The sequence below is a fragment of the Meleagris gallopavo genome, chromosome 1 (genome assembly GCF_905368555.1).
Source record: "Meleagris gallopavo chromosome 1, MGAL_WU_HG_1.1, whole genome shotgun sequence".
NCBI classification, from domain to species: Eukaryota; Metazoa; Chordata; class Aves; order Galliformes; family Phasianidae; genus Meleagris; species Meleagris gallopavo.
Genome location: NC_139404.1, coordinates 169,328,351 through 169,355,660, shown reverse-complemented (window position 1 = coordinate 169,355,660; position 27,310 = coordinate 169,328,351). Strand labels below are relative to the sequence as shown.

General features: G+C 38.9%; 1 protein-coding gene across 3 annotated transcripts; it reads left to right on the top strand.

Moving 5' to 3' along the window:
- Positions 1–2,423: 2,423 nt before the first annotated feature.
- On the top strand, positions 2,424–26,774 carry UFM1 (ubiquitin fold modifier 1). 3 transcript variants are annotated; one of them, XM_019612231.3, is made up of 6 exons: positions 2,424–2,725; positions 2,819–2,875; positions 3,107–3,164; positions 8,217–8,256; positions 8,660–8,692; positions 24,822–26,774. In XM_019612231.3, coding segments are annotated over exons 1-6 (285 nt in total). In that variant the 5' UTR covers positions 2,424–2,723; the 3' UTR covers positions 24,917–26,774. The 3 variants fall into 3 exon arrangements, with proteins under 3 accessions (XP_019467776.1, XP_010727266.1, XP_019467777.1); XM_010728964.4 differs by lacking the exon at positions 24,822–26,774 and adding an exon at positions 12,636–13,957 and having other exon boundaries at positions 2,440–2,725; XM_019612232.3 differs by lacking the exon at positions 2,424–2,725 and having other exon boundaries at positions 2,853–2,999.
- Positions 26,775–27,310: the final 536 nt, after the last annotated feature.

The window sequence follows — 27,310 nt, the reverse complement described above, 5'->3', positions numbered from 1 at the left end:
TACAAAAAAGAAAGCTATACCTCATTGCAATCACAAAATGCATGGCTGTAGGCACATACTTATGTGGAGCTAAGTCAGTGCTGTAGGCACTGTAAATTGAACAAAGAATTCCAGCTTCTTTTCTCATTTCAGTCACGTGGTAAAGGAGGGAAGACTTCATTGGGACTGGATTTCTTTTTCTTGAGTTGAGGAGAATGTTCTTGTGTATAAGCCCATTAATGAAATGGTCACCTGCAATCCATCCTTGGCTAGTTTGCAGGTAGGACATCAAGCTTCATTAATTCTCCTAGCTGAAAAAGTCATATACATAATAAAAAAAAACCCACCCTGATATCTTTTTAATAAGATTTAGGTAGCAGAGTACAAATTTCCACTGTACAATTACAAATTTTCAGCACTGAAGAGGTCTTGTTTTATAGAAGCATTTGGATTTCTGATATTAAAGACACTGACTCTGAAATTACCTACAAGCACAGGATACACCTCCACAGCATCTAAACCTGGCTTAAGGTGGAACACAATAACACTACGAACCAGGTGTGCTTCCTCACATCCTTCTTTGTGCTGATTCAGAAAGAAAACCAGATGAAATTTGCCTACGTTTTATTTATTTATTTATTCATTCATTCATTCACTCATTTTCCTAATCACTTTCCTGAACTGACTCTTTATCAGGTCATAAGTATTGATATCTGGTACATGTGTACTCAAATCAGCATTAATAAATAAACATGGGTACTAAAAGCAGTCAATAGCATGAAGATTTGGGTATTTCTTTCCCCAGATAGAAAGTCCTTACAGTTGAAAGGCAAGAAATGAAATTCCAGACGGATGGTTCTCTCATTTCACATCTGTATTAATGACCTTGGTATGGGAAACAGTGATGCATTAATGAAAGTGGTAGATGGCACAGTTGTATAAATTCAAACCACAACGTCATAAGATAATAATGACCTGAATTTGAAGAGGGCTTCAGGTCAGGAACAGAGCTACAGGATGACACGTTCCTACACAAAAGATTACATGCTCGAAGAAGACTTGATTATCTCCAACTCATGGTGTGATTTCTTAGAAACAGGGCAATGAAAAGCAAAATGATCGTTAACAGATGAGAAAATAAGCAAAAGCCACAAATGTGACATTGTTGTGGAAGACAGATACAGTAACATAAAGTTAAATGCTTGAAACACAGGGAAATACTAATGTCACTGCATAAGCTTTTATTTATTTGCTTGTTTTGTTTCAGTTCTGTGTAAAACAGAAGCAATACAATTGTGAAAAGATGAATTTTCTCAGCTGAGCACTGAGCCAGTCCATCGGTAAAAAATTAGTGATGCCAACACATCGACTCCTTCTTGCACAGCTTTTTTCTTACCTTGATCCTAATGAGACCCCAATCTAAACACTACGAAGTGTTTTGCCTTGACCAAGTGTGTGGTAACAACGACCTTGGACTGGATGATCTGGATGAGAAAATTTAGTGCACTCTAGGTAAGTTTGTAGATGACACCAAGTTGGGAGGAAGTGCTGAACTACCTGGGGGTAGGAAAACCCTGCTTTTCCAATCTTGACAGGTTGGATCAATGGGGCTGAGGCCAGCTGTATGAGCTTTAACAAAATCCTGAACACAGGGCACAGCCCTGCCTAAAAGGACTTGGGCTACTGGTGGATGGAAAGCTGGACATGAGCCAGCAATGTGCCCTCATAGCCCAGAAAGCCAACTGTATCCTGGGCTGCATCAAAAGAAGTGCAGTCAGCAGTGTGATGGAGGTGATCCTGCCCCTCCGCTCTGCACTGGTGAGCTCTCTCCTGAAGTACTGCATCCAGATATGAGTCCTCCGTACAGCAGAGATGTGGACCAGTTGGAATGCATCCAGAGAAGGACCACAGAAATGATCCAAGGGATGGAACACCTCTCCTATGAGGACAGGCTGAGTGGGCTAGAGCTGTTCAGCCTGGAGAGGGCTCTGGGGAGACCAGAGAACGGCCTTTCTGTACCTAAAAAGGGGCTGTAAGAAGAAAGGGGGCAAACTTTTTAGCAGGGCCTGCTAAGTCAAAGGGATATGGTTTCAAATTATTGGACATAAGAAAAAAGCTTTTTACAGTAAGGCTGGTGAGGCACTGGCACAGGCTGCCCAGGGAGGGAGTGGGGCCGCAGTCCCTGGAGGCGTTCAGGAACTGCACAGATGTGGCAGTGACAGTCACGGTTAGTGGGCATGGCGGTGACGTGCTTACAGTTGGACTAGGTGATCTCAGAGGTCTTTTCTAACCTTTACGATTCTACGACTCTCAGGAAAACTGAAGGATTCTGAGTATGCGTCCACATACCCGCATTTACACAAACAGCCCTAAGCCCCGACTGCCCCTGCGTAACATCGAACTCCAACCCCGCCCGCCCGCCTTCCCCTCACGTCCCGCCCGGCGCAACGCCGGGCTGCCAGCGTCAGAGCCCTACCCACGGCTGAGGAATGGCAGCCGCTGCCGCCTGGCTAGAAACCCCCGTACCCCTCCACAATTCCCCTCAGCCACCCTCAGCTCCTCCCCACTCCGGGCTGGCGAGGCACAGAGACCGAGCGCCCCACTTGCTGCCCCTCAGCGGCCGGCAAGGCGTTTTTAACTTGTAGCTTTCCATCAGGCGCGCCGCGGGCAGCTCTGCGAGCGGGAGGAGCGGCGAGGGCCGCCGTGAGGCTGACGTGTCGGCGGGCGGCGGTGGCGGCGGCAGCATGTGAGTGAGCGGAGGGTGCGAACCCGGCCTTGCTGCCCCATATCGGGTCCTCACACCACCTCTAACCCCCCGCTTTCTTCTCGCTCTTCCCAGGTCGAAAGTCACCTTTAAAGTCACGCTCACCTCCGACCCGCGGCTGCCCTACAAAGTGTGAGTGCGGGGTTGCACTGCGTGAGGTGGGGCCCTGAGCCCTGCGGGGTTCCCTTGGCATTCTTTTGCTTTTATTTTATCGTGGAAGATGAATGGCATGTGTGTCTCTGTTCTGCCTCATCCTGTACGTACGCATCCTTGGCAGGAGCTTTGCTGCTCGTAAAGTCATCAGTTGTTTGATACTGGTTTGTGTTAGCAGTCACACACCCAACATTTAAACTCTCGTTTCAGGCTAAGTGTGCCCGAAAGTACACCTTTCACAGCTGTCTTGAAGTTTGCTGCTGAGGAAGTAAGTAGAAAGATGTGACTGCTCTTAATTTTGTGAGTGTGCCTGAAAACAAAAGTTTGTTGATTGCAAAATACAACACTGAATCTAGTATACAAAAAAAAAAATCCTATTGCTAGATATTCATGAGCCCAGGCTTCACTGATGTCAGTGGATCTGTCAGAACTTTTAGAATCTGTAATTCAGCAGTTCTTACAGGATTTGCGTGGAAACAGGCTGAGAGAGCTGGGGCTGTTCAGCCTGGAGAAGAGAAGGCTCCAAGGTGGCCTGAGAGTGGCCTTTTCAGTATCTAAAGGGGAGCTACAGGAAAGAAGAGGATAGATTTTTTTATCAGGTCTGTGGTGACAGAACAAGGGGAAATGTCTTCAAGCTCAAAGAGGATAGATTTAGGTTAGATAGAAGGAAAAACAAAACTTCTACAGTGAGGGTGGTGAGGTGATGGAACAGGTTGCCCAGAGATGTGGTGGATGCCCCGTCTCCGGAAACTTTCAAGGTGAGGCTGGATCAGGCCCTGGGAACGTGATCCAGTTGTGGTGTCCCTGTTCACTGCAAGGGAGTTGGACTAGATGGCCTTCAGAGGTCCCTTCTAACTCTAAGGAGTCAATGGTTCTGTGATTCTAGGATTCTAATTTGCACATCAGTAGCAAGTATAAGACCTACTTGTTTTCTTCACTATTGCACTTTTATGCCAATAATATAAAAATAAATGGTAGTAAACATGATTACAAATTACTGCTATTGCCTATTTAATATTTTCAATCACTGATGTAGAATATTCAGAATACTTTTTAAGTTCTTTGAAGAAATTATTAATACTTCTCATGCTCGTTTCCAGCAGTCTGATTTTGGAATACATCTGATTTCTGATTGTAGATGGTACTGATGGTACACATATGGGCTAGACTCAAAACCAGATGCAGGTGACACTTGCATTCTTAGCTTTTGTGTGTTCAGAATCCAAAATCCAGAAATAGGTGCCTGAATTACCTATGTGAGTTATTAGAGGAGGCGTGTCCTATTTGTTTCAGGTTGGGTCTATAAAAGGTTAAGATACATTCATTTGAAACAGTGTTCCAAAGCCAGATGGCTTTTTTTTTGGTCTAGTCAGCAGATTTAGCTGACACTATGCCTGCAGTCCCCCTTCTGATTTTTTCTAAAAAAAAAAAGATTCTTGGGGAATCTTAGACTACTTTAAGATCTATTTGTTAAAGCACTGATATTCTAATAAATAATTAGGAAGGATAATGGAAAGCATGTCTTAACTTTTCTAATATTACATTTATACCACAGTGTGACAGAAGTTCGTAGCAGAGACACAGCTGATGTGGGAGTGAAAGGGGTTGATTATTTGGTATGACATTACTTGAACAGAATAATAGACATAATAATAATAAATACTTCAAAATACGCTTGCTGATGTAATGGCTTTTTTTTTTTTTTAAACTGTTTTTCTTCCTTTTTTAAAAATCTGAATGAATGCAGCTGTGCCTACAAAACCCACACACAGAGGCCTAGACTGAGAAGTCCAGCAGAAGTCTGATGTGTTGTTTCCACTGTTAATTTCCAGAAGGGATTGCCATGTTCACTCTCTATTCTTTATCATAGATTCATTCCAGCTCATGCATCAGGGTTGAGGGTCCAATGGAGCTGCATGCTGAATTGTTCAAACTGGATAATTAATTTGTGTCTTTTGAAGTTACTTTGCTTTATCAGTTAGTGAGTTTAGTTTGTTGGCTGTATGGGCTTCATCTTTACCACTAATATCTGCAAGAAGTTTAAGTTGGTGTAAGATGATGTATCTTCCAAAACTGACCATGGGTGTTGCTTCCTTCTCTTGCCCTCCTCTGTCTCTGACTGGCAGAGTCACTTTAGAGACATAGTGTGGGTTCAGGCTAAGCCGTATTTTCATTGGCAGCCTAATCTTCACAATCATAATCTGGATTCCTGCCACAGGTGCCTGATACTAATGTTGGTATAAGGGAACAAGAAAGGCTGGGAAGGAGCTGAGTAGTTGTTTCACAGCAACAGTTATCAGTTTGTAAGGTTTCTAAAGCAAATGAGTTGATTTGTTAAGTGTGTTTATTTGATGCAGGATATCCTACATGGGTTTCAAGGAAAGCTGGGATTTATTTGACGAACAGAAAACTTCTTTGCTACTTGAGCATTAATTTGACTTTGTATTATAGAAAGCTTGTATATTTTCAACATGGGAACACATGCTTATCAAAGGAAGGATTTTTGTTTTTAAGTTCAATGTTGAATTATAGTATACCAACTTCCTGTATAAGTTTCCCTTTCTATATTGTGATGATTTTAATGTGCTGAGTATGGCCCAGTAGTTCGTACTGTATGATGTTACACGCAGTAATGAAACTTGAAGGAAGAAAGAAAAGGGAAAAAAAAAAAAAAAGAAAGAAAGCAACCACTGTGCATGTACACATACGTATTAAGGCCCTGCTTTCTGAGAAGTGACTGAGCATTATTTGCTGTTGGGAATTGGAGAGTAGCTTTTTTCTCCCTTTGTTTCTCAGAAGCCTTTTCATTAAGCTGCTCCTATCTCAAACCTGCAAGTGTTTTTATTTTTTTGTGCCATCTCATTTTCTCCACTTTTTCCTGCTGAGGAGGGGGAGGGAGAGAGAGAGCAACTATGTGTAGTAGTTAGCTATTATGAGATGACATGTTACTTTTACATTCTTAGTGTTAAATATGTAGCTCCCATTTTATGAACTCATTATTCAAACCTTGCTTTGAAGACAAATTATTACTTTCCTCATGGCCTTTCCATAGTGACTCTGGTATATGATTTGTCTTTTGCAAAAGTTAATTTTTTCATGTTATATTGAGGTGAGTAGGTAATGACCTGCAATAGATACAAAGCTAAGAGATTGTAAGTTTAAAAATAATAATAATAATTAAAAAATGCTACTATTGTGTGTCTAGAGATGAAAGGCGGTTTTTTGGTATACCAATAATTAAGTGCTGTATTCAAGCATAGTATCTATGAACTAACAGCAACTATGTGTGGAGTTCTTGCAAGTTGGACCTCAAAATTTTGAGCTATTAGAAAATGAGGAAAGTACAATTAATGAATGCCACTGAAAGGCTCAGCTGAAGTGACTTGCTCAGCAAATGAGAGAGTTCTCTAATTCTCCCAGAAAAGCATTTAGTATTAGCATTCATGGTTGTGCTTTTTCTTGCATAAGAAAAATGCTTTCTGAGGAGCAAATGATAGTTGCTGATTACTTGGACACCAGTCTTAGGGATTGATTATAGAGCTAAGTAAAATATGGCAAAGAAGCAACCTGTGGTCCTCACACCATCCAAGTAGCACTGATTGATGTGCACCCACACTGCCTACCCCTTCTGTCCTATGTGATCCAACCACATTATGCAGTACAGGGTATTTCTCTGGGTCCTTTGTGACTTTGTGACTCACAAAAATAAGTCCTAAGAAATAATTATTTTTTATGTTCTCCAGAAGTTCAGTTATTCTGAAATAATATGCAGCCTATGTCTGATGCAGCCCCATCTGTGCGCGGTTTTTCATACAGTGGAATTGACCACATGTGATGGGTATCGTGGGGGCATATGGTGCTGCTTAGGCTGGTGTCAGAATTCTGACAGAGCTGGATCAGATGCAGTGCTCTTAGTATATAAACAAATCCTAGAGTGAATTTTTCTTGGAGCAGTGCAGTTGGAGATGAAAATGGAGCCAAGAATAAAGCTAGGAAATAGGTGAAAATTAACCAAGATTGACTAAAGTTAATTTTGGGTTCAACACTATCTTCAGTCAGAACAGTGGGAAGTTCAAATTGTTTAATGTACCTGATGGTAATACTAATTACTCACAGAGTTGACTTGTATGGTAAAAATATTCTCTCAGTGCACATTCCATGCATTTCAGAAGCAACCTTTTATTTTTTCCTACTATATAATGTTTTCATATTGGCTTTTGTTCTGGTCCTGTAAGTGTTTCTTTCTGTTGAGCACACCAGTATGAAGTTAGTATGCCCACGAATATGTGTGTGTGTTTTATGTTTAAGATTGTTGACCATTTTTATTCTGGAAAATTTGAGCATATGTATTCTTGGTCATTTATTTTTTTATTTAAGAAAAGTATTGTTTGTTCAGAGTATTTGGCATGACATAATGTGTTCTTAGAAGTTCATTTCCATGTGTTTCATAGAATCATAGAATCATAGAATCATAGAATGGCCTGGGTTGAAAAGCACCACAATGATCATTGAGTTTCAACCCCCCTGCTACGTGCAGGGTCGCCAACCACCAGACCAGGCTGCCCAGAGCCACATCCAGCCTGGCCTTGAATGCCTCCAGGGATGGGGCATCCACAACCTCCTTGGGCAACCTGTTCCAGTGTGTCACCACCCTCTGTGTGGAAAAACTTCCTCCTAATACCTAACCTAAACCTCCCCTGTCTTAGTTTAAGACCATTCCCCCTTGTCCTATCACTGTCCACCCTTGTGAACAGGGTTGGAAGGTTGCAGTGATGTCTCCTCAGAGCCTTCTCTTCTCCAAGCTAAACAAGCCCAGTTTGCTCAACCTTTCCTTGTAGGAGAGGTGCTCCAGCCCTCTGATCATCTTAGTGGCCCTCTTCTGGACTCGCTCCAAAAGTTCGACGTCATTCCTGTACTGGGGGCCCCAGGCCTGGATGCAGTACTGCAGATGGGGCCTCACAGGAGCTGAGTAGAGGGGGACAATCAACTCCCTCTTCCTGCTGGCCGCCCCTTTTTTAAGGTGTTTTTTTTTTTTTTTTATTTTAGTATAATTAGAACTAATACTTCTATATTTTATCCAGTGAGTAATAAATGGATGTAGTTATTTTAGTACTGCAAATTTCTTACTCTATATTGAGATGTCTAATCAACTTTAAGTGTAAATTTTAGTTTTGCTGTATCTATAAATCTCAGGGGAATATTTTCTCATGATTCTTTGATACTTGAATAAGCTAAAATGATCACTGCTTTGAGTATTATCCATGTTTTCTACTTTAACTATGTCTCTTGCATTGTTTTGTTGTACTCTTATTTCCTGTAGTTCAAAGTTCCTGCAGCAACAAGTGCCATTATAACAAACGGTAAGTATGTAGTTTTTATACTGTAGTTTCAGTTAAGGGATATTCATTTATGCAGAAACATCTTTTCTTTCACAGACTCTACAATCTGCAAAGTGAACTTAGTAATATTTAATAATATAGTAGCATTTTTCTTATTATTTACGAATGAGATGAAGGTGTTAAGCCATTATTATTCACTGGAGTGGTTTTCTCCTAACACGTGGTTTGGATTTCCTATGCAGTAGATTTCTTGTTAGTTCCTTTGATATGACTGATTTTGATTATTGGAAATAGCTATTTGAAGGGCTGGTGTGATAAGTATGTATTGTTTGATGTTTTATATTTTTGAGCAGTAAGTTCAATGTAATAAACTGTAAGTCCATTTCACTGTCCTGTCTCTTTTTCTGTTTTAATTTCTTCCCAGATGGAATAGGAATAAACCCCGCACAGACAGCAGGTAAGTTATTATTTATGGAACCCAGTACTTCTAAAAAAAAAAAAAAAAAACTCAGTTATTTTAAGTTAACACATAGCACTCTGGGTTGGTTGTTAGATCTCAAGTTTTGATTTCTTAAATGGGAGAACAGTTGCCCAGTAGTTGAAACTACAGTCAGTGTTCTGAGTGTAAGATTTAATCCACAGAACTGTTGTTCATTTGGTTATTTAGGACCGTGGAAGCGTGAGGTACTGATGATCTTTAGGACTTAGCTATTTAGTGCAGTGTAAAAGAGCAATTACTTATTTCTAAAATACCAGATGATAGCTGTATTTTTTTTTCACCACTGTGCCTAGTCCAGTAGTATTTGGTATTTCAGAAGCCAGTCTGATAAGATCTGCTTAGAAGAGTAATACTCCGTTTTAGAGCAGGAGCTGTAGGTGCTTTGGAAAGTACATTCTCAAGAAGGGTGGTCTTGCAGATAGTCCTCTGGTTCCCTTCAAGGGATTCCAGGTGATTCCACCTGGTGGAAACTGTGAATCTAATTTTATTCCTGCTTGCAAACACAATGAACAGTTAGTGAAGAGTTCCTTGCTGCTTCTCTGGTTTTTGCCAGATCTTTTTGCCAGATCTTGTTCACTTATGCCCTCTGTCTGCTGTGTGTTACCAAAGGTAGCAGTTTGCTTCTAGGTTTTTGGGTGTTTCATTTTTTTTGTTTTTTTAGATACCACTTTCTCATTCATATAATTAGCATACCTAGCTTACTCTTAAGATAAATAGTATAAAGTAAAACCTTGCAGAGCATCTCACAGTAAGCAACACTTAAAAGCTCAATTGCTTGACGTTGTTTTTTTGGAATTGTAGAAGGAATCACATAAGTACAGCAATCCACTTTTGATATCTGCAGTTCTATCAACAGCATTTGTAAGTGAAGATCAAGAGAGCACTTGGTTTTCTGCACCACATGAGGTTTTTGTCTACCCTGGGCTTGCCTTAGGATACCCTTGTTTTTTGGCCATTGTGCTGCCTCTGGCAGACTCCTCAGCTGTTGCTGTCCTCATCGTGAACACAGAGGCATAGAACTATAGAATTACAGAATAGTTTGGGTTGGAAGGGACTGCTAAGATCATTTAGTTCCAACCCTCCTGCTACGGGCAGGGGCATCTCTCTCTAGACCAGGTCAGTTAAAGCCCCATTCAGCCTGGCCTTGAATGTTTCCAGGGAGGAGGCATTCACAGCCTCATTGGGCAATTCCAGCATCTCACTACCCTCACAGTAAAGAATTTTGTCCTAGTATCTAGCCCAAATCTGTCTTATCCCAGTTTAACACCATGCTCCCTTATCCTGTTGCTACCTGCCCGTGTAAAAAGTCCCTTCCCAGCTTTCCTGCAGGTCCTCTTCAGGTACTGGAAGGCTGTTATAAGGTCTCCCTAGAGCCTTCTCTTCTGCAGGCTGAAGGGCCCCAGCACTCTCAGCCTGTCCTTATGGGGGAAGTACTCCAGCCCTCTGATCGTCTTTGTGGCCCTCCTCTGGACCCAATCCAAAACAAGTGCAGGATCTTGCACTTGACCTTGTGAAACTTCATGAGGTTGGCATGGGGCCCACCTTTCAAACCTGTCCAGATCCTTCTGTATGGCATCCCTTCCCTCTAGCGTGTCAACTGCCACCGCTCAGCTTGGTGTCATCTGTAAACTTGCTGAGAGTGCACTCAGTTGCACTGTCCATGTTGCCTACAAAGATGTTAGATAGCACCAGTCCCAACACATCATATGACCAAGTACAGTGAAGATAGATGATACAACTAACAATATAGTTTAGCTACTGGATCATCATCAGCCTGTGAGGACTGATTTTCATATGGCCACTTAAGAACATTTAGGCAAAACAGTAAAGTCAGTTGTTTAAGACAAGATATATTTACACTGTTCTTCTTCCTCAGTGGTATACTTGCATTTTGTATTATGTAGCTTAATCCTGCAAAGTAAATCGATTAAGGGCTACTTTATTCCTGAATGAAAATGTTCACATGGCAGTTCATCATGCCTGCAGCTATTCGCATCAAATTCAGATCTCCAGTTGCTTTGCATTAACTCTCCTAAGTTTTGATAAACGTTGAGCAATTGCTCAGCAGTAATATAGCAGCATTTCATAGTCAAGGTTCAGATAAATTAAAGACATCTAGATTGAAAATATTTTCTCATGATCTTAATCTTGTCTGCAAATGTAAGATTAGGCACAAGGGTTTATATATTTCTTTAACAGAGAAGATAAATACCATTTGCCATGACAATGTTGTGTGGTATTGCTTTAAACTGAAAGAAGGACTGGGGAAAAGAGAGCCACCAAATCAAGGATTCAAAACAAAATCTCTTCTGAGTTTACTGATACTTTAGAAGCAACTTGATATGGCAAAACTTATGTTTTTTTCCTTTTTACATATTATTAAGTTCTGGTGGGTTGAACCAGGAGGATGAACAGATGTTTTAGTGTTTAAAAACTTTTCCAGTTAAGATGATCTGGGAATAAAATCTTAGTGTTCCTTGGGATTTTAGAGGTTTTGTTCTATTTTTTTCTTTGACTTCCTAACAAAAGCACTCCTCAAGTATGACTTTAATTCTTCCTACTTGATTTCACATGGCGAGGGAAATGAAAGCTGAAAAAGCTGGGCTTAGCACTTAATTCCCGTACTGATTTCAGTTTGAAATCCTCAGTAGTTTAGGTAATAGTATGCCATAACTTTAATAAAACCCACTGTGATACTGATGATAGAAGCAGGCTAAGAAATGGGTCGAACTACTGCCTGCATGAGCTGTAAAATTTTAGAGTTTTATGATTACGATTGCAACATAAAAATCACTCCCTCAGGGAAGTCACAGCCCCAAGCTGCTGAATTTCAAGGAGCGTTTGGATGCACTCTCAGACAGAGTGTTTGAAATTTGGATGGTCCTTTGTGGAGCCAGGAGTTGTATTCGATCCTTGTGCTTCCCTTCCAACTGAGGATATCCTATGATTCTGTGATTATAATGTATTTCTTCAGTATTTTTTAAAATGCACATTTTAAACATTTGATCATCCATTCTTTTGAATGGATTTTCTATTATTATATTGAACGGGTAGAACAGTTGCAATCCTGATCTGTGTGGTAGATTCGTTCAGTTTAAAAAAGGAGAGTTTTCCAATATGTTGTTAATGAACAAATGTTCAGTATCTTTGTTAGTAGTGCACTCACTCTACATCCATGAAAGGAAAGGGAGTTATACTCTTTTTACAAGTCAACACAAAGATGAATAGGAATACGTAGATGTCATTAGAACCTGATATTGTAGAACTGCATGCAATCTGCTTCACAAAGTACCAGTATGAAATTTAAAAAACAAAAAAGTAACTCCAAATGGTAATTGAACAATGCATCGTGTTTAGTTAATAGAAGAAAGCAGTAGAGATAATCCTGAATACATTCTAGACATAGAAGTATTAAAAATTGAAACTTATTTAGATATGTAGAAAACCTTCCTGTGAGAGTAGTACAGCTGAGATTCTGAAGTTAAAAGCAGATAAATACTGAACTAGGGAGAGAATTAAGAATCAGTATATGCATTAATTACCTCAAAATAAAATAATTTTAGTGAATTAAAACTTTATTTCTCAGTCTTGAAGTTATCATGACATATAAGTGAAATTAGGCATTCCAGCATAGAGCTGCACAGTTCAAAGGCTGTAACTTGCAAGTCTTATACGACTTTGAGTCTGGTATTGTTTCTTAAAAACAAGAGCTCTTTAGAGAGGCACTGTAGGAGGGATAAGATTAAATTCTTTGGAAATATAAAAAATGGTTTTATAGCGTACAGAGAAATTGTTACAAAGATGTTGAAAACTGACCTAAGGATATTATTGTTCTTTAAATGTGTATGCTTGCTTAGGAAACTTATTTTGTTTGGTAATGTTCTCTTATTTGTTTGTCTAGGAAATGTATTTCTAAAACACGGTTCAGATCTACGGATTATTCCCAGAGATAGAGTTGGAAGCTCTTAATGTCTACTGAAATCTTCTGGAATAAGTGACATTGCCATGTAGCTAAGGTCTATTTATTTTGGGACTCTGCATTGTGACTAAAGAATTGGCCTTTTTAAAGCTACCATATATGACTTGCCAAGATCCAATCTTTTTTTGTCACACAGATAAGGTCTCATTTTCTTGTTAAAGCATAATAAATAATGCACTGGTTATTTCTTTACTGATATTTTTCAATGGGCTGATCCTATTGAAAAAAGATGGATGTCTCTAAAGATGTTTATTACTGAAAATGCAAGAGTAAATACTCAACCACAATGAGTAATTATTTAAAATATTACATATTGTCAAACTTAGTTTGATGAAGGGGGAACTTTGCAATCTTGTTCCAGAGAAATTGTTCTACTGAGTGTTGGAAGGTTTAGCTTTATTCATTCTTTCTTTTTTCTTTTGATAAAATTCCATGTTGAGAGGAGAAGTTTTACCACAATTCAAGTGTTAAGCCCAAATAGAATGGAAAAATTAAGTGGTTTATAATTGAAATAAGTAAGTAACTGCTAAATGTTTCAAAATAATTGTAAGATTTAATTGCTGAAAACATTTTAGATAGAAAAGAATACAGAGGTACCTATATGTTAACTTCACAAAACATCAAATGAAGTTTTAAATCAAATGCAATTTCAGAGAATTTGTGAGGCATAATCTTAAAATGCCAGGGAAGGCCTGGTAAAATTTGGGAATGTATAAGTACTGGTCAAATATGTCATTCCTTTTTCTGTAAATACTGGTTGTTTGTAAAAGTTTTGTTTCTGCATATTACAAGAGAATCATAGTTCATCAAAATGTTTGTGTTCAGATAATGTGCTTTTTGTTTATCAGTTGCCTGAGCTAAATGATCAATCGTGCATTTTATTTAGAGTTGCTTTTCTTGAACTGGTCCTACTACTTTGTGATTTAATCTGTTTGGCCAAGTCTTACCCTGTTGCATTCTATGTTTCTTACTGAGTTTACAGGAAGTAAAACAGTGGGCAGTGCAGTGCTTGGTTTAATGAGAATCATCACAAATATAACTTCACCGTGCAATAATTCTCCAGAAGGATGTTCAGATTCGGTTTCAAATAGTGCACAGAATGCCCTAATGAGTGGATATGAATTCAGTATGTAGAAGAAAGCTTTCTGAAAGTGATATTTGACTTAAAATTTTCCACCTCTAAGATGGATTGTAAAATTCTGCATTTGCCTTTATATTAATAAACAATATGAAAAAAATACAAATGTTTCTTTCTTATTTTCTCAGTTCAATTTTGACAGTAATTAAAAATGCCACCCTTTGACCTTCATAATTAAGATACTGTGAGATTAATTTTAAGCCAGATGATTCTTACTATGCAGAATTCTGTACAGCACTGACTTAAGGTATTGTGTATAGCTTCTATTAATCTAATGCTACAAGATAATTAGAATGAGCTACATCAATGGCTTTTAACTTTCTCTGCAAATCTGTTAATGGAATACCTGTAAAAGAATGTAACAAATAGGAAGCTTTCTTTCATGTCTCAAGGTGCAATGTAGTTTTCAAAAGGTCATCAGGGCCTTTTCAAAGGCATTTTGAAACTAAGGTGCCTTGTTTTTGAAATGAAGGCTAGGTAAAAGTGATTTCAGATGATTGCTTACTATTTATAATAAGCTTTTATTACACTTTGTTAATAGCACAATATGAACTATTTGTTTGAGGTGCTGCGTTGCAACATAGTTTGTGTAATATGCAAATGACCTGTCCATTTGGAAGAATAAATTATCTTTGTAGTACTTTCTCTTTTCATGACACCTTTGTGTAAATATGGCCTCTGAAATTTGAAGTAGCTTTTCTATTTGGTGTTAGTATTAAAATGGTCTTAGCAGACATTTTCAAGTTGATGTTATGTTTGCAAGTACATATTGTTATGTCAAAATCATGTTTGATATGTTGTACAGGAAAAAATGTAAGTTTAGAATCAGATTTCCTAGACCTAGGGAGTCTTCAAAAGATTTTGAAAAGAATCCTTAACTTCCCCTACTTTGTAAAACTTTGTTGCTCCTTTGCTGAAGGCATGAAGGCAATTTAAAGGTGGGTTTTTTTTTCCCTTGTATTGTGAAACAGTGGCTGTTTTACATTGAAGATACTCTGAAAAGAGGGGGCTAAATCCTAGAATGATGATGTGGAAAGTCTTGGTGAGACCTTGAAAAAGTTGTAAGGATTGTTTTGGTTTATAAAATATTGTAGACTTTTTTTTTCTCAAATTTGACAGTATTTTAAGAAAGTATGGACATTTTTCAGGAAGAGAAGTGCAGTGACCTACTGTAATATAGAAAAATTGAAAGAGTTAGGAAATAGTCTTCACATTAGTTCTGTCAGTTATGTTCTTTTCCTTGTATACTCAAGTCTTCATTTTTGCTGTGTTAATTTTCTTCATAGAGGCTCATGTAATGCTTTTTTTTGGATTTAGGATGAGGATAACATTGGTAACATGCTGATGTTTTTAGCCATTGCTGAGCACTGCTTGCACAGAGCCAAGAATGTTTCAGCTTCTTACACTGCCCTGCCAGCAAGGGGCTAAGAGTGCACAAGAAGCTGGGAGGGGATGGAACCAGGACAGCTGACCTAAACTAGCCAAAAGGATATCTCATACCATAGGGCATCATGCTCAGCCATAAAGCTGGAGGAGTTGTCCAGGATGGCTGCCATTCTTCAGAGACTGGCTGAGCATCAGTCAGCTGGTGGTGAACAATTGCATTGTGCATCACTTGATACGTTCATTCTCTCTTTTAAGATAGTTTTTCTTTCCTTTCTCTCCCCCCCTTTTTTATTAAACTGTCCTTATCTTAGCCCCTGATAGGGGAGTAAGCTAATGGCTGGGTGCCCGATTAAACCACAAAATGTAAACTTTTTTCATGTTTAAGATTAAAAGACTATTTTCCACTCTTGATGCTAATAACCATTAAAATCTTAGGCAGCAGGTCTCAAAATTTCAGAATTTTTGTCTCTAGGTTGATGGTGAAAACCTGCTTCCCATTGCTGCTCCAGTGGTACAGTGTGCAGTTAGAGCGAGAGAAAGAACTGTGCTGCAGCATGTTAAGTGGATCCTGAAGATGGTGAGAGTACAGCAGTCCTTTGTATGCTAGCATGCAGGTAGTCATCAAATGGAGCACTTGAATAGGGCAGTGGAAAAAACTGAATCCTGTGGTTACCCAAGTAGCATAGTGGAGACAGCATTTCAGTAATACTGGCAGAACCCTGAGCTCTAACTGAGTAAAATTCATTTAATATGTGATACATAGCATTCAGATTTAAATATATTGTAGCTAACTATACATCTCAGCCACTGTTCCTGCTGATGGAAGGTAGATATATGGTAGTATACACAGAGGCTAGTATGATCTTTTGAGGCTAATCTCTGCTGGCTATTTCTGAAATTAATGGAAAGTGAGATTCCTCTGGAGAGAGATTCAGACTAGCTAAATGAATCTTCACTTCTGAATTGCCCTCTGGAGGAGCCTTTCTCTCTTTACTAAGTATAGATGTTACCCTGTATGGGCTAATGTTAACCTTTGTGAATACATCCCCAGCAGGCTCTTTCCCCTCCTATCGAAATTGTGTAGTGTAGCATTGTGCTACTCAGTTACTGTTGTTTGATCGGGATGTTTAGTGAATGACACAAAGCTCCCAGGGATTTGTTCAAAACTGAAATTATTGCATGAAACAAACATGCTCTTTATGTGATATAATTAGTTGAATGCATCTTTTCTGTTTTTACAGCAGGCTCAGCAGCCATGATGGGAGCGTGAGAGGCTTGTTCTTTATGGAAAGCTTTGTCAGATTAAAATCAGTTGTCTACAAACAAAGAAGAAAACCTGTACTGAAGAAGAAAATAAAAGATTCTACTCATTTTTCAGAGCATATAGTTATTTTCCCCTTATCTTCCTGAGAAGGTGAAATGTTCCTGAAAAGCAGATTTTAAAGAATTTGGGATGCATAAAAGAAGCTGCTAATGCTAAGACCAGATGCAGGGGTTCCTGCTTATTACTGTGAAGAAAGTCCTGAGCCTGTGACTGGGAACCATCAGTGTCTCTCATTGATTAGGAAGTACAGATAGTGTCTGTAAGAAGTGTACCAGCTTTAGAGGCTTCCTTTCCCTGGAGAAAAAAAAATAAAAAAATCACTCAAATTCTGAACGGTAGGTCAGATTTGTCCTATAATCAATCACTGCTGCAGACTTGACTAATCTTTGTGGTGGGAATGGGAAAGTCTGTCTGCAGTTGCTTTCACTGTTCATGAGACTTGATGAGAACTAAGTCTGGGTTGGTCTGGACATTAAAAAATGTTCAGGACTTGTCTCTGAACAAACATGAACTGGTTGCCAAGATAGGTTATGGAGCCTCCATCTTTGCTGATACTCAAAACACGATCAGACAGGGCTCTGAGCAACTCATGAAACTTTGAGGCTGACCTATCTCTAAGCAGGGCTTAGAACCAGATAAACTAGTTGGTTTTTCCAGCCTAAGTGACTCCCTGGACTCCTCCTTTTCTCCCAGCATTTTGTTGGTAGAAGAAGAGCTACATCTTATTTTACCTTAGATACTTGCCCAGATAGTAGAGGTACATTACAGCCACAGTTCTTCCCACTTGAACCCTTTTTAGTCTCCTCACAGCTGTATTTTCTCAGAATACCTGTAAAGGATTACAGTACTTGACCTGCTGGAACAAGCAAAAGTTTAGTCAGAGGTATTAGCCAAAATTGTACTGTCTTCTACTGTTGCTTAGAAGCTGTGGCAGTTGAATGAGTAATTTGGAGTCTGATATAAATGAATTTGTATTCATTATGACATTAATATTAGACATCTTGTAAACTGCATTTTTAACGTTTGTGTTGAAAACACACAGTATTTGATGTAGCTGATCAGATAATGTTTACTGCTGTAACTTTCTAAATCACATTTTTTTACTCAGGCAGGGGAAGGAATGTAAATACCATTACTTAATAAAATGCTGTCAGAGGATCCGTGTCGCTTGAGAAATTAGCATCTTTCAATTCAGCTTTACATTGACATTTCGAGTTAGCAGTAATGATTTAGCAGTAGAGGCCCATTAACTCGTAACGGAGTTCTCTTCCATTCCTCTGGGCTCTTGAGTAGGATACAAACAATACCTGCTAACAAAAACAGCAGCTAGCTGTCCTTACCCCCAACGTGAGAAGTGAAAAACTGTATAAGCACTCACTGTCAGTAAGCACCACCCATGCAGAGCAGATCATTAGCACATGAACAAGTGCACAGCATGTGTTGCCAACTGTACAGTGGTCTGTAATATCCATTATGGATGACAAATCAAAATGGTCCAATTATTTATGTCAGATTCATTTAATTCTCACTTCTTGACTAAATACTGTTCTCAGTGAATGTATCTGTAGCACCAAATAAGAGTGGGTCAGAGTAAGCTCAGGTACTGATTGTTCTCGCTTCTTGGTTCTGTATTGGACAGCTCCATCTGTCTCCAAAACAGACCTACTCCAGAGAGGTTTTGCACGACAATCAGTGCCAAGTGGACTCAGGCCCAGGAACAATGGGCCTGAATGGTCTGAAGTTTGCACATCTCATTTTCATTTGTAACCTCACACCCAGAGAAAATTAGAATAGAGGTCATCCATTTGTTTTCATCATTAAGGGTCAGGGATTCTTGAAGGTTTATTGGCCAGTGTCCACAAATGACAGAAGGAACACATATTGCCCAGTGACTTTCAAATTTCTTCTATGCTACTGACACACCAGACAAACTTAATGACAGAAAAAAATTCAGCCACAGAAGATGTTAGTGGGGTTTGAAATAAGAGCAAAAGCAAAACAAAACTTGTAGAGGATCTTAAAAATGAGAGCACTTGGGCATTGCAGGAACTGATGTGGCTTGACATCCCATTTCTTTGCTGCAGTTCTCTCTAAACTTTGATTGGTGACAACTGCCCTGTGGTTATTTGTTTGGTCTGCTTCCAAACACTTCCAAGCACAAACCAAAGAGGCAATTGGTCTCCAGGCATATCTGAAAAAAAAATCTCTTTAATTCTTTCAGTTCTGACCACTTAACACAGTCTGACTGGTATCAGTGATACTTCCATAGGAGGCATCATGTCTTTTGTAATTAATGTAGATTTTTTCGTATCTAAACTATTGAAATAACGCAGCTTACACTGAGAAACCTTCAAGAAAACATAGCAAATATATAAAATGCTTTGGACCTTATTCTTAAAAGAGTTAAAGTTACTGGTTATTTTTAGGTTTCTGAAATAAAATGAGAAGAAAATACGTATCTCTGCCACTTCGTACTGAATGTGCAGCTATCAAAGCAAAATATGCCTTCGTTGTTTCATACTATGCCTTAAATGCAAATTTTATGTTCAGTTTAAACCGTGAGATCACCTTGAAAAAGCTTTATTATTTTGCTGCTGTGATGACCTCAAATTAGAATGACACAGAAAGGCTGTAATACTTGCCAGCGTTCAACACAAAATCAAGATGTTTGACAAGAAGTCTTAACTCAATGTTTGTTAGTGGAAATGACATTAATGAATTCAGAACTCTTGACAGCCTTTATCTGAAGATGAGTTGACACTGCATGCTGGTAAATGCAAAGTATATGCCTGCTTACTAGTTCTTAACAATTAGTGTTAAAAATCCTTGCCTGTTATAGATGAGAAAAATAATGCATTTTAAAAGTTCCACATTGCATTTTAATCTAAAAGCTATATGAAGGCAAATAATTACTTCCATTATCCAGTAGTGGTGATTGCAACATTGATTCTGCCCAAAAACAGAACACTGTGAGCTCTAAAATAAGTAGTTTTGGGTTCAATAATATGTATGATCGTTTTCTTAAGCTCCGGTGAACTTTTAATATTAAAAATGAAATATTGTTATTAACTGGATGGGGAAGACCTACAACTAAGATGCACTAATTCTGCTTTATTTTTGGTTTAAAAAACTGTCAGTGATATCTTATTCAAGTTAACACAGAAGACTGCAAGTACAATGAATCGTGACTTCTTTATACAATAATTCTTACAGTATTTTTGTTGTCAACAGGCTTACATGAATTACATGCAATCAACATATACAGGCTTTCCAAAGGTATCTAAATGTTTGGGAAACTGCGAGGGTTCTAAATACTAAAAAAAGCAGAATATAGAATCATAGAATCCTTGGAGTTGGAAGAGACCTACACTATCTAGTCCCACTCCCCTGCAATGAACAGGGATGCCACATCTAGATCAGATTGCCCAGGGCCTGATCCAGCCTCGCTGGATCCCAAGGATGAGGCATCAACCACATCTCTTGGCAACCTGTTCCAGTGCCTCACCATCCTGACTGAAAAAATTTTTTTCCTTCTATCTAACCGAAATCTACCCTTTTTGAGGTTGAAACCATTTATCTTTGTTCTCTCACCACAAAACCAGATTTTGAGGCTTTAGCTGAACATTAGCGTTCTGTACACATCTTACTGTAAGAAAAACTTCTTCATATCCAATCCAAATCTCCTCTCCTTTAGTTTGAAACCATTTCCCCTCATCCTATTGCAACAGGCCCTGCTAAAGAGTCTGTCTCCTTCTTTTCTGTAGCTCCCATTTAGATACTGAAAGGCCACTCTCAGATCACCTTGCAGCTAGGCTGAAGAGCTCTAGCTCTCTCAGCCTGTCCTCATAGAATAGGAGTTCCATTCCTTATATCATTTTTTTTTTTTTGTGGGAGTTATCCTCAATGCATTCCAGGAGCTTCTTGGATTGCCTGCAGATCACCCTGACACTTTTCCAGTTGATATCCAAGTGGTTGAAGTCCCCCAGAAGGATGAGCGCTTGCGGTCACAACACTTCCTGTAGCTGGAGGTAGAAAGCCTCATTGACATGCTCTGCTTGATCTGGTGTCCTGTAGTAGACACCGATCACAAGGCTCATTTTGCTGCTCAGTCTCTGTCACCCATAGACTTTTGACTTACTCATGAGTGTTCTTTAGGGACAGCTCTTTACATTCTGTTCCTTTCCTGATGTAGATAGCAGCACCTCTTCTCCTCTTTCCTCACCTGTCCCTTCTGAACAGCTTGTAGCTGTTGATAGCCATACTCCAGTCATGGGAATCATCTCACCAGGTTTTGGTGATGACAACTATATTCTAGTTTTCTATAGCACAGCTCCTGTTTGTTTCTCAAGCTGTGTGCATTGGTGTATACGCACTTCAGCCAGTAAGCTGGTCTTGCAATTTACTTAAAGGATAACTCCTTAATTCCTTTCCAGTATTTCCCTTGATTTTCCCCATTGCCTTTTCCTGTTGCCCCAGTAGTCACTGCATCACCATCATAGAGTTTTGTATGTGCTGCCGTGTTACCAGCACCTCTCCAGGCAGTGGGTCTTTCAAGGCCCCTGTCAGCACTCTTTCCCTCTAATTTAGTTATGCCTTCCCATACATTTTCATGGGAAGGCTCACTATCTTCTCTGTCCTCCTTCACACCTTTTTTAAAGCCTCCCCAGTGAGCCCTGATAGCTTTCCCCAAGGATCCTTCTCCTCCTTTGAGAAAGATAAACCCCATCCAGTGCCCACAAACTCCGTACTATGTAGGCTAATTAGCCACCAAAAAAACAAAGTTCTGATGATGTCACCAGCCACAAAGCCAGGTATTTAAATCTAAGATCCTTTGCCTTTTTTTCTGTGTCCTTTCCCAATATAGGAGGTAGAGAAGAAAAGATTATCAGTGCATTCAATTCCTTTAGCCTTTGTCCCAAGTCCCTGAGATCTCTTTTGATAGCCCTTGACCCACATGTAGCTGCTTCATCTTTCCCTATATGGAAAAGCAGTAAGGGGTTGTGGTCTGTTGGCTGTACCAGGCTAGGTAGTTCCCCAGTGACAGTATGATTGATCTAGTTTAACTATTCGCCTTGCATTAGTTTAATAAGGCATGAATAAGTCTAGCTGTAGTAGAAGGTGCTTCTAAAAGCATGTTGTTCTTCTTTCAAATCACCTATTAAAAAATGCTGCAGTCTTGGGAGGTTTTCTGTTTCAGAGTTTTACTGCATTTACAGTAATATAGTTTATTTTGATTTTCTTTCCCCCAGACTCCATTTTAATTCTGGAAAATTAAGCTTGCTTTGTCTTCCAAAGTGGATATTGGGAACATCATTGGGACCAGTAGATACCTGTTTCTACAGAAAACAAGACAAGCTTCAGTGCTCTGGAAGCATAATATATTTGTCTGGACAGTTCAGTCATGAAACTAGCTTTGAACTTTTCCTTTAATGCTTGATTATGCTTATATTCTCCTCATTGCTTCATTAGTACTTTTTGTTTTACTCAAAAAATCATGTGTTGGGAGGCATCTGTTTGAAATGGGAAAGTAGTTCGAGGCAGAAGAGCTTCCCCAAGATCATCTGGCAAACAGCTTAACTCAAAGAGAGTTTTCCATCCCTTTCCAGGATGGTTACTGCTTGCTTTCTTGAGAATCCTTTTGTTTCCAATTATTGATTATCTGCTGCTCATTGTACAACATAGGTCTGGAATACTCATTCTTTTCTCGTGGGTACTGGAGTGTATTTTATTTTATTTTTCAGAAGAAAAAAAAAAATAGATTTATCCAGCTATTCAGCTAAGTCCTGACCTAGGTAAGCTTTGGATGAGGCATTTTTATGGTATAGACTAAGAATACTGCAGGTAGTTGAGAGAAAGGAATAGTAGTCTACTTTGGCCAGTGCTCAGGTGAATTCTTGAATCTGCTTTTGACTACTGAATGACTTTGAGAATGCCCCAAAATGCTTTCTTTGCCTTACTTTTCCTCCATAGTTTTCTTTTGGTTCTTTGTTTTCGACTTTTTGGTCTCTTTTATTGCTTATTGGTTTGTTTTTGGATAATTTCTTAAGAAGTAGTGCTACGTATCATACGCCATTATTTCCTTGCTAACTACAGCAGCTCTTACGCAGAATGATGAGAAACACAACAAATAGAGGATGAGAAACATTTTCAGGCATTTTTAAATTATCCTGCTTTTTTAAATAATATTTTAATATTTCAATATTAATATTAATATTTTAATAATATGTTTAAATAACTGCTGCAAGAGACTAAAAATTATGGAAAATTAGTTCAGCTAAATAGTAATCTTTATTCTATTAAATAACATGTTGGGATTTTTTGTTTGTTTTGGGGCTTTTTGTTGTTTGTTTTGTTCTGATTTTGTTGTTGTTGCTGATTTTTGTTGTTTTGTTAATGAAAGCTGTATGAAAGTTCTTCTCAAAATCTGAGCTGCTTCACTTGGGAGGTAGACAAAACTGCTTTCTTCAGTGGAGAGAGGTTCACATCAATATTTCCAACTGATTCTAAGTGAGACATGGGATTGATTTGATCTTGTTACTCCCATTGTGGTTAAACAAAATACTTTGTGAAGATGAACAGTCTTTTGAATAGCAGAACTTTTGTTATTAGTGGATTTTGGAGAGCAACTGTGAAAGTGTTCAGTTCTTGTTTTGTGGCTGATTAGCTCAAATTTAAAATGTCTGATCCATTGTAAGAAATTCCTTAGCAATTAAGCTCTATGCCACTAAGAAACTTAACATTTTGAGCTACTTTGCAAGAAATTTAATTAATACACAAATTTCTTTAGTTATAGTTGCTTTCCATCTACCGCTCACAGGATACCTGCCCCTTCTCTCATGCATAAATCTTCAGTGGGATGAGGAGAGAAGGAGAGAAGATGTTAAAATGGGATCTTTTCCACCTCTCTTTCTCCATCTCCAACAATCCCTTCTGCACATCACAGAGAAAAGCACTGCAAATTCTGTAAAATTCTCCCAACCCCTAGGAGAACACGTGCTACCCTGGAAATGGGGGAAATGTGGTACAAGAGCTCTCTGTGATAAACCTGGAAGATTTCCTTTATTCTTTTGTTTCAGAAGTGGGGCATAGAATATTTTGTTGAAATGTCTATTGCCAGTGATGGAAGTCCTAGGAACATGTTACAGTAAGAGATACAGTCACACAAGGCATGTAATGATAGCAGGAGTAGATTCTATTCTACCAAATAGAATGGTAGACTTACAAAGCCAATATAAATTGACTTTCTAGTGCAATAAGTATATCAATTAAAAAGACTGTGGTAATAGTTTCTAAGTCCTCAGTGAGCAGCTCTTGTTGGCTCTTATATTTTTAAGGTAACGTTTGGTAGCAGTCTTGTTTCTTGTCAGAAAGAAAGTCCCAGATGGATGAAATTGAAGACCTTTTTTCTTAAAATCTCACCAACTCATTAAATGAAAGGCTTTGAAACTGCTGTGTCTGTGCTTGTCTATGAAAGGTATGGTGTGTTATTGTAAGTTAGAAAGTAGTTGAGGAATATTAGGATTTATTTATACAGATCTATGACTCCAGAAGAGGATAAAAGAGCATTCACTACATTCCTAAGGAAAGAAAGAAAAAAGACAAAAGTATTTAATTAATCAAACTGTACTGATTTATTAAGCCTGCTTTCTGAGTACAGTTTTTCATGTAGCAGAGGGCAGGTAAGAGTTGAAACAAATGCTTCATACTGTAGCTTTCTGTGAAGGCAAATGCCTTAAATGGCTACAAAATCAGTATACCTCTACTGCTTCATTTGTCTCTTAAAAACATAAATTTTACATTTTGGCACTATATAAAATAACAGTTCTAAGCAGAACAGGCATAGCAAAAATTACAAAATGTGTATATGTAAGGATCAGGCAAAACTTTCAATACAGAATGTTATTATTAGTAACAGCTGGCTGGGAAATTTGATTTCTATCTGAGTTCCTGTTTACAAAAGTTAATTCCTGAGGCTGTTAAAAGCACAGGGCTCACTATGGACCCTTACTGGCAGAAGCACTAAATATGGAAAAGAGATCCCTTAAAACTGGAGAGAGCATACAGCCAGCAACCATGGGTAACAGGGCAGCATCATTACCTGGCCAAGGCCTCGTCTTTTATGCCTGTTATGTGGTAGTACAGGAGAGCACTATCAGACTTTATCTGTCAGATTTATCAGGTTATATTCATACAGGCAATGATTCCTCCCTACTGTCCTTCCCTTCTAAGGAACTGCCCTAAACAGACTAATCTTACACAGGTGTGCAGTGGACACCAGACAAGAAACAGAGAAATGGAGATGTGAAGGACAACATCCAGAATGGCAATGGTTTAAGGAACAGGAGCGATGAGTGAGAACGATTCTTCTCCGTTGTCAACAGAGTGGATCTGAATGACTGGTTCAGATACAAGTACGTACACTTTGGAAAATGTAAATCGCACTCTTTTTGGACAAAACTACATTTTTTCTGACTGCACCCATTCCTCTCCAACAAAAATGTAGTTACAAGTTTGTTATGCATTGAACAAAATGTACAGATAAAAAAAATGGTTTGAATGCCTGCATTTGGATGTGAAGGACTTGAGTGCAAGAGACTTACTGAGTCACTTGGGATTGATGAAAAGGATGCCTCAGGATACAGCCTGATGAAAGGCTCAGAGTCTGCCCCCAGGGTAGATTTTAAACTCCTCTTTCCTGTACAAGACATGCACTGAAGGAAAGGTAAAATGTTACAGAAAAAAACATGGATTTACCATTCCATCATGAAACAACTCCATCATGGACTGTGATACGAGAAAAGAAATCTCATCCAGAATGTAACATCCGGCAATTTATAATCAATACAGGACACTGGTAAGACCTCCTCTGAGAACGCTCCATGGAATTGCAGTTTTTTGCAATGGTAGAAGATGAATCTTAATGGGAAGAATGTAAAGACGGCTATTAAAATGATAAGGGAAATTGATAGCTTATTTTATGAAAGGAAATGTTAATAGCTGGGTTTGCTCATCCTTACAAAATGAAAGCTAAGAGTGGATATAATTTCTCTTCATAAATATGTCAAAGAGACAAACGCTGAAGAGGAGAAGAGCTTTTTAAGCTAACACTCAGTGTTGCTTCAAGAACGGATAGAAAATTTCCATGAATAAATGTAGGTTAGAATTTAGGGGGTGAATCAAATAGTTGGAGATCTGAGATAGATTTTTCTACATCTTCTTATACTGGGAGCTCCCCAGGTAAGTCAGAGAAATCTTTAAACTCAAAAGCCGTAAGCTAGAATAGTTTACTTTCGAAATATTGAAAATATAATGACAATAACTGGAGCAACTTGCAGAAAACTCCAGGAAGTTTTTTACTCCCTTCAAGGGCTGGCTGGCATCTTCCTGTTCCTCTCTGCAGCCTCCCAGCTCTTGCCTCTCCCATCCCAGAGCATCTCCTTTTTCCCAAGCAATAGGTCTTCCAGGAAGCTGCAAGTTTTCCCTACTCCAAGGTCACAATTTCCTAATCATCATTTAAAGGAACATAATATTTAACTAGAAATACATGGCTGCAATGGATTCCATCCACCATATCTCTGAAAGAAGTAACAATAAAGTGGTTCTGCAAGATTAAATACAGGTAATTTTTGAAGATGATGATATGTAGTTGCCTATACAAAGAGAGGACTGAGTGTGCTGACTCTGGAGGTCTCTGCCCACTGCATTTGGGAGTAGGCACTAAGAAGGGAAACTGATACTTTCCAAAGTTTCAGAGTAAATGCTCGAACTAACATAATTGCTTAAGGCTCAGAAGGAACCTATTCATATCTGTACTCAGTCCTGTCCATTATATGCAACTGCTGTAATGGCTTATTAGTGAAATGTTTTCCTGTAACTGGGATAGAATGAGTATATTTCTGACTTAATTTCCATCTCAGTTTGAAGATGGCTTTCAGTAATCTGAATTCTTCAGCCATGCAGTGAACAAAACAGACAAATATAAGGAAAATGGTTTAATTTCCTTTAAGAGCTATCTTATAACATGTGCAAGCAGAAACAAGGAGATTGCATACGCAGTCTCTTCTGGCATTTCCTACTTGAATTAACTTCAAACATTACATTTTGATGGTAATAATGCAGACAAAATATTCAGTGTGTGTATATAGGCTGCCTAAAAAACATACAGATTAAATGTACCTTTTGAAAATAAACTTTCAGGAATTAAACTTAAAAACCTCGTTCTAGTTCTTAGAGTGCCATAAAGTGCTCTTGCCATCTTGTATCATCAAGGAAGTGATGGTAGTTGCTGGGGCAGGTGCAGAAGCACCTGCTTTGCATCTTAAATGCTGGAGAATCTTTGGGGAACTAATTCCTTCATTACTGCTTTTAAAGGCCAGTTCCTATCCTGTAAAACTTTATAACTCAGCAGGAGCAGGGAAGAGATTGTCCCTTGTTCTCAGCACTGGTAAGGCCTCACTTCTAGTACTGTGCACAGTTGTGAGCCCCTCACTACAAGAAAGACTCTGAGGCCAGTTGCATGTCCAGAGAAGGGCAAAGAAGCTGTGAAGAACACAAGTATTATGAGGAGTAGCTGGGGGAAATGGGATTGTTCAGTCTGGAGAATAGGAGGCTCAGGTGAGACTTTATCACTCTCTACAACTGCCTGAAAGGAGGTTGTGGTGAGGTGGAGGTCATCCTCCCAGGTAAAAGTGGTAGGATGAGAGAGAATGGCCTCAAGTTGCACCAGAGGAGGTTCAGATTGGATATTAG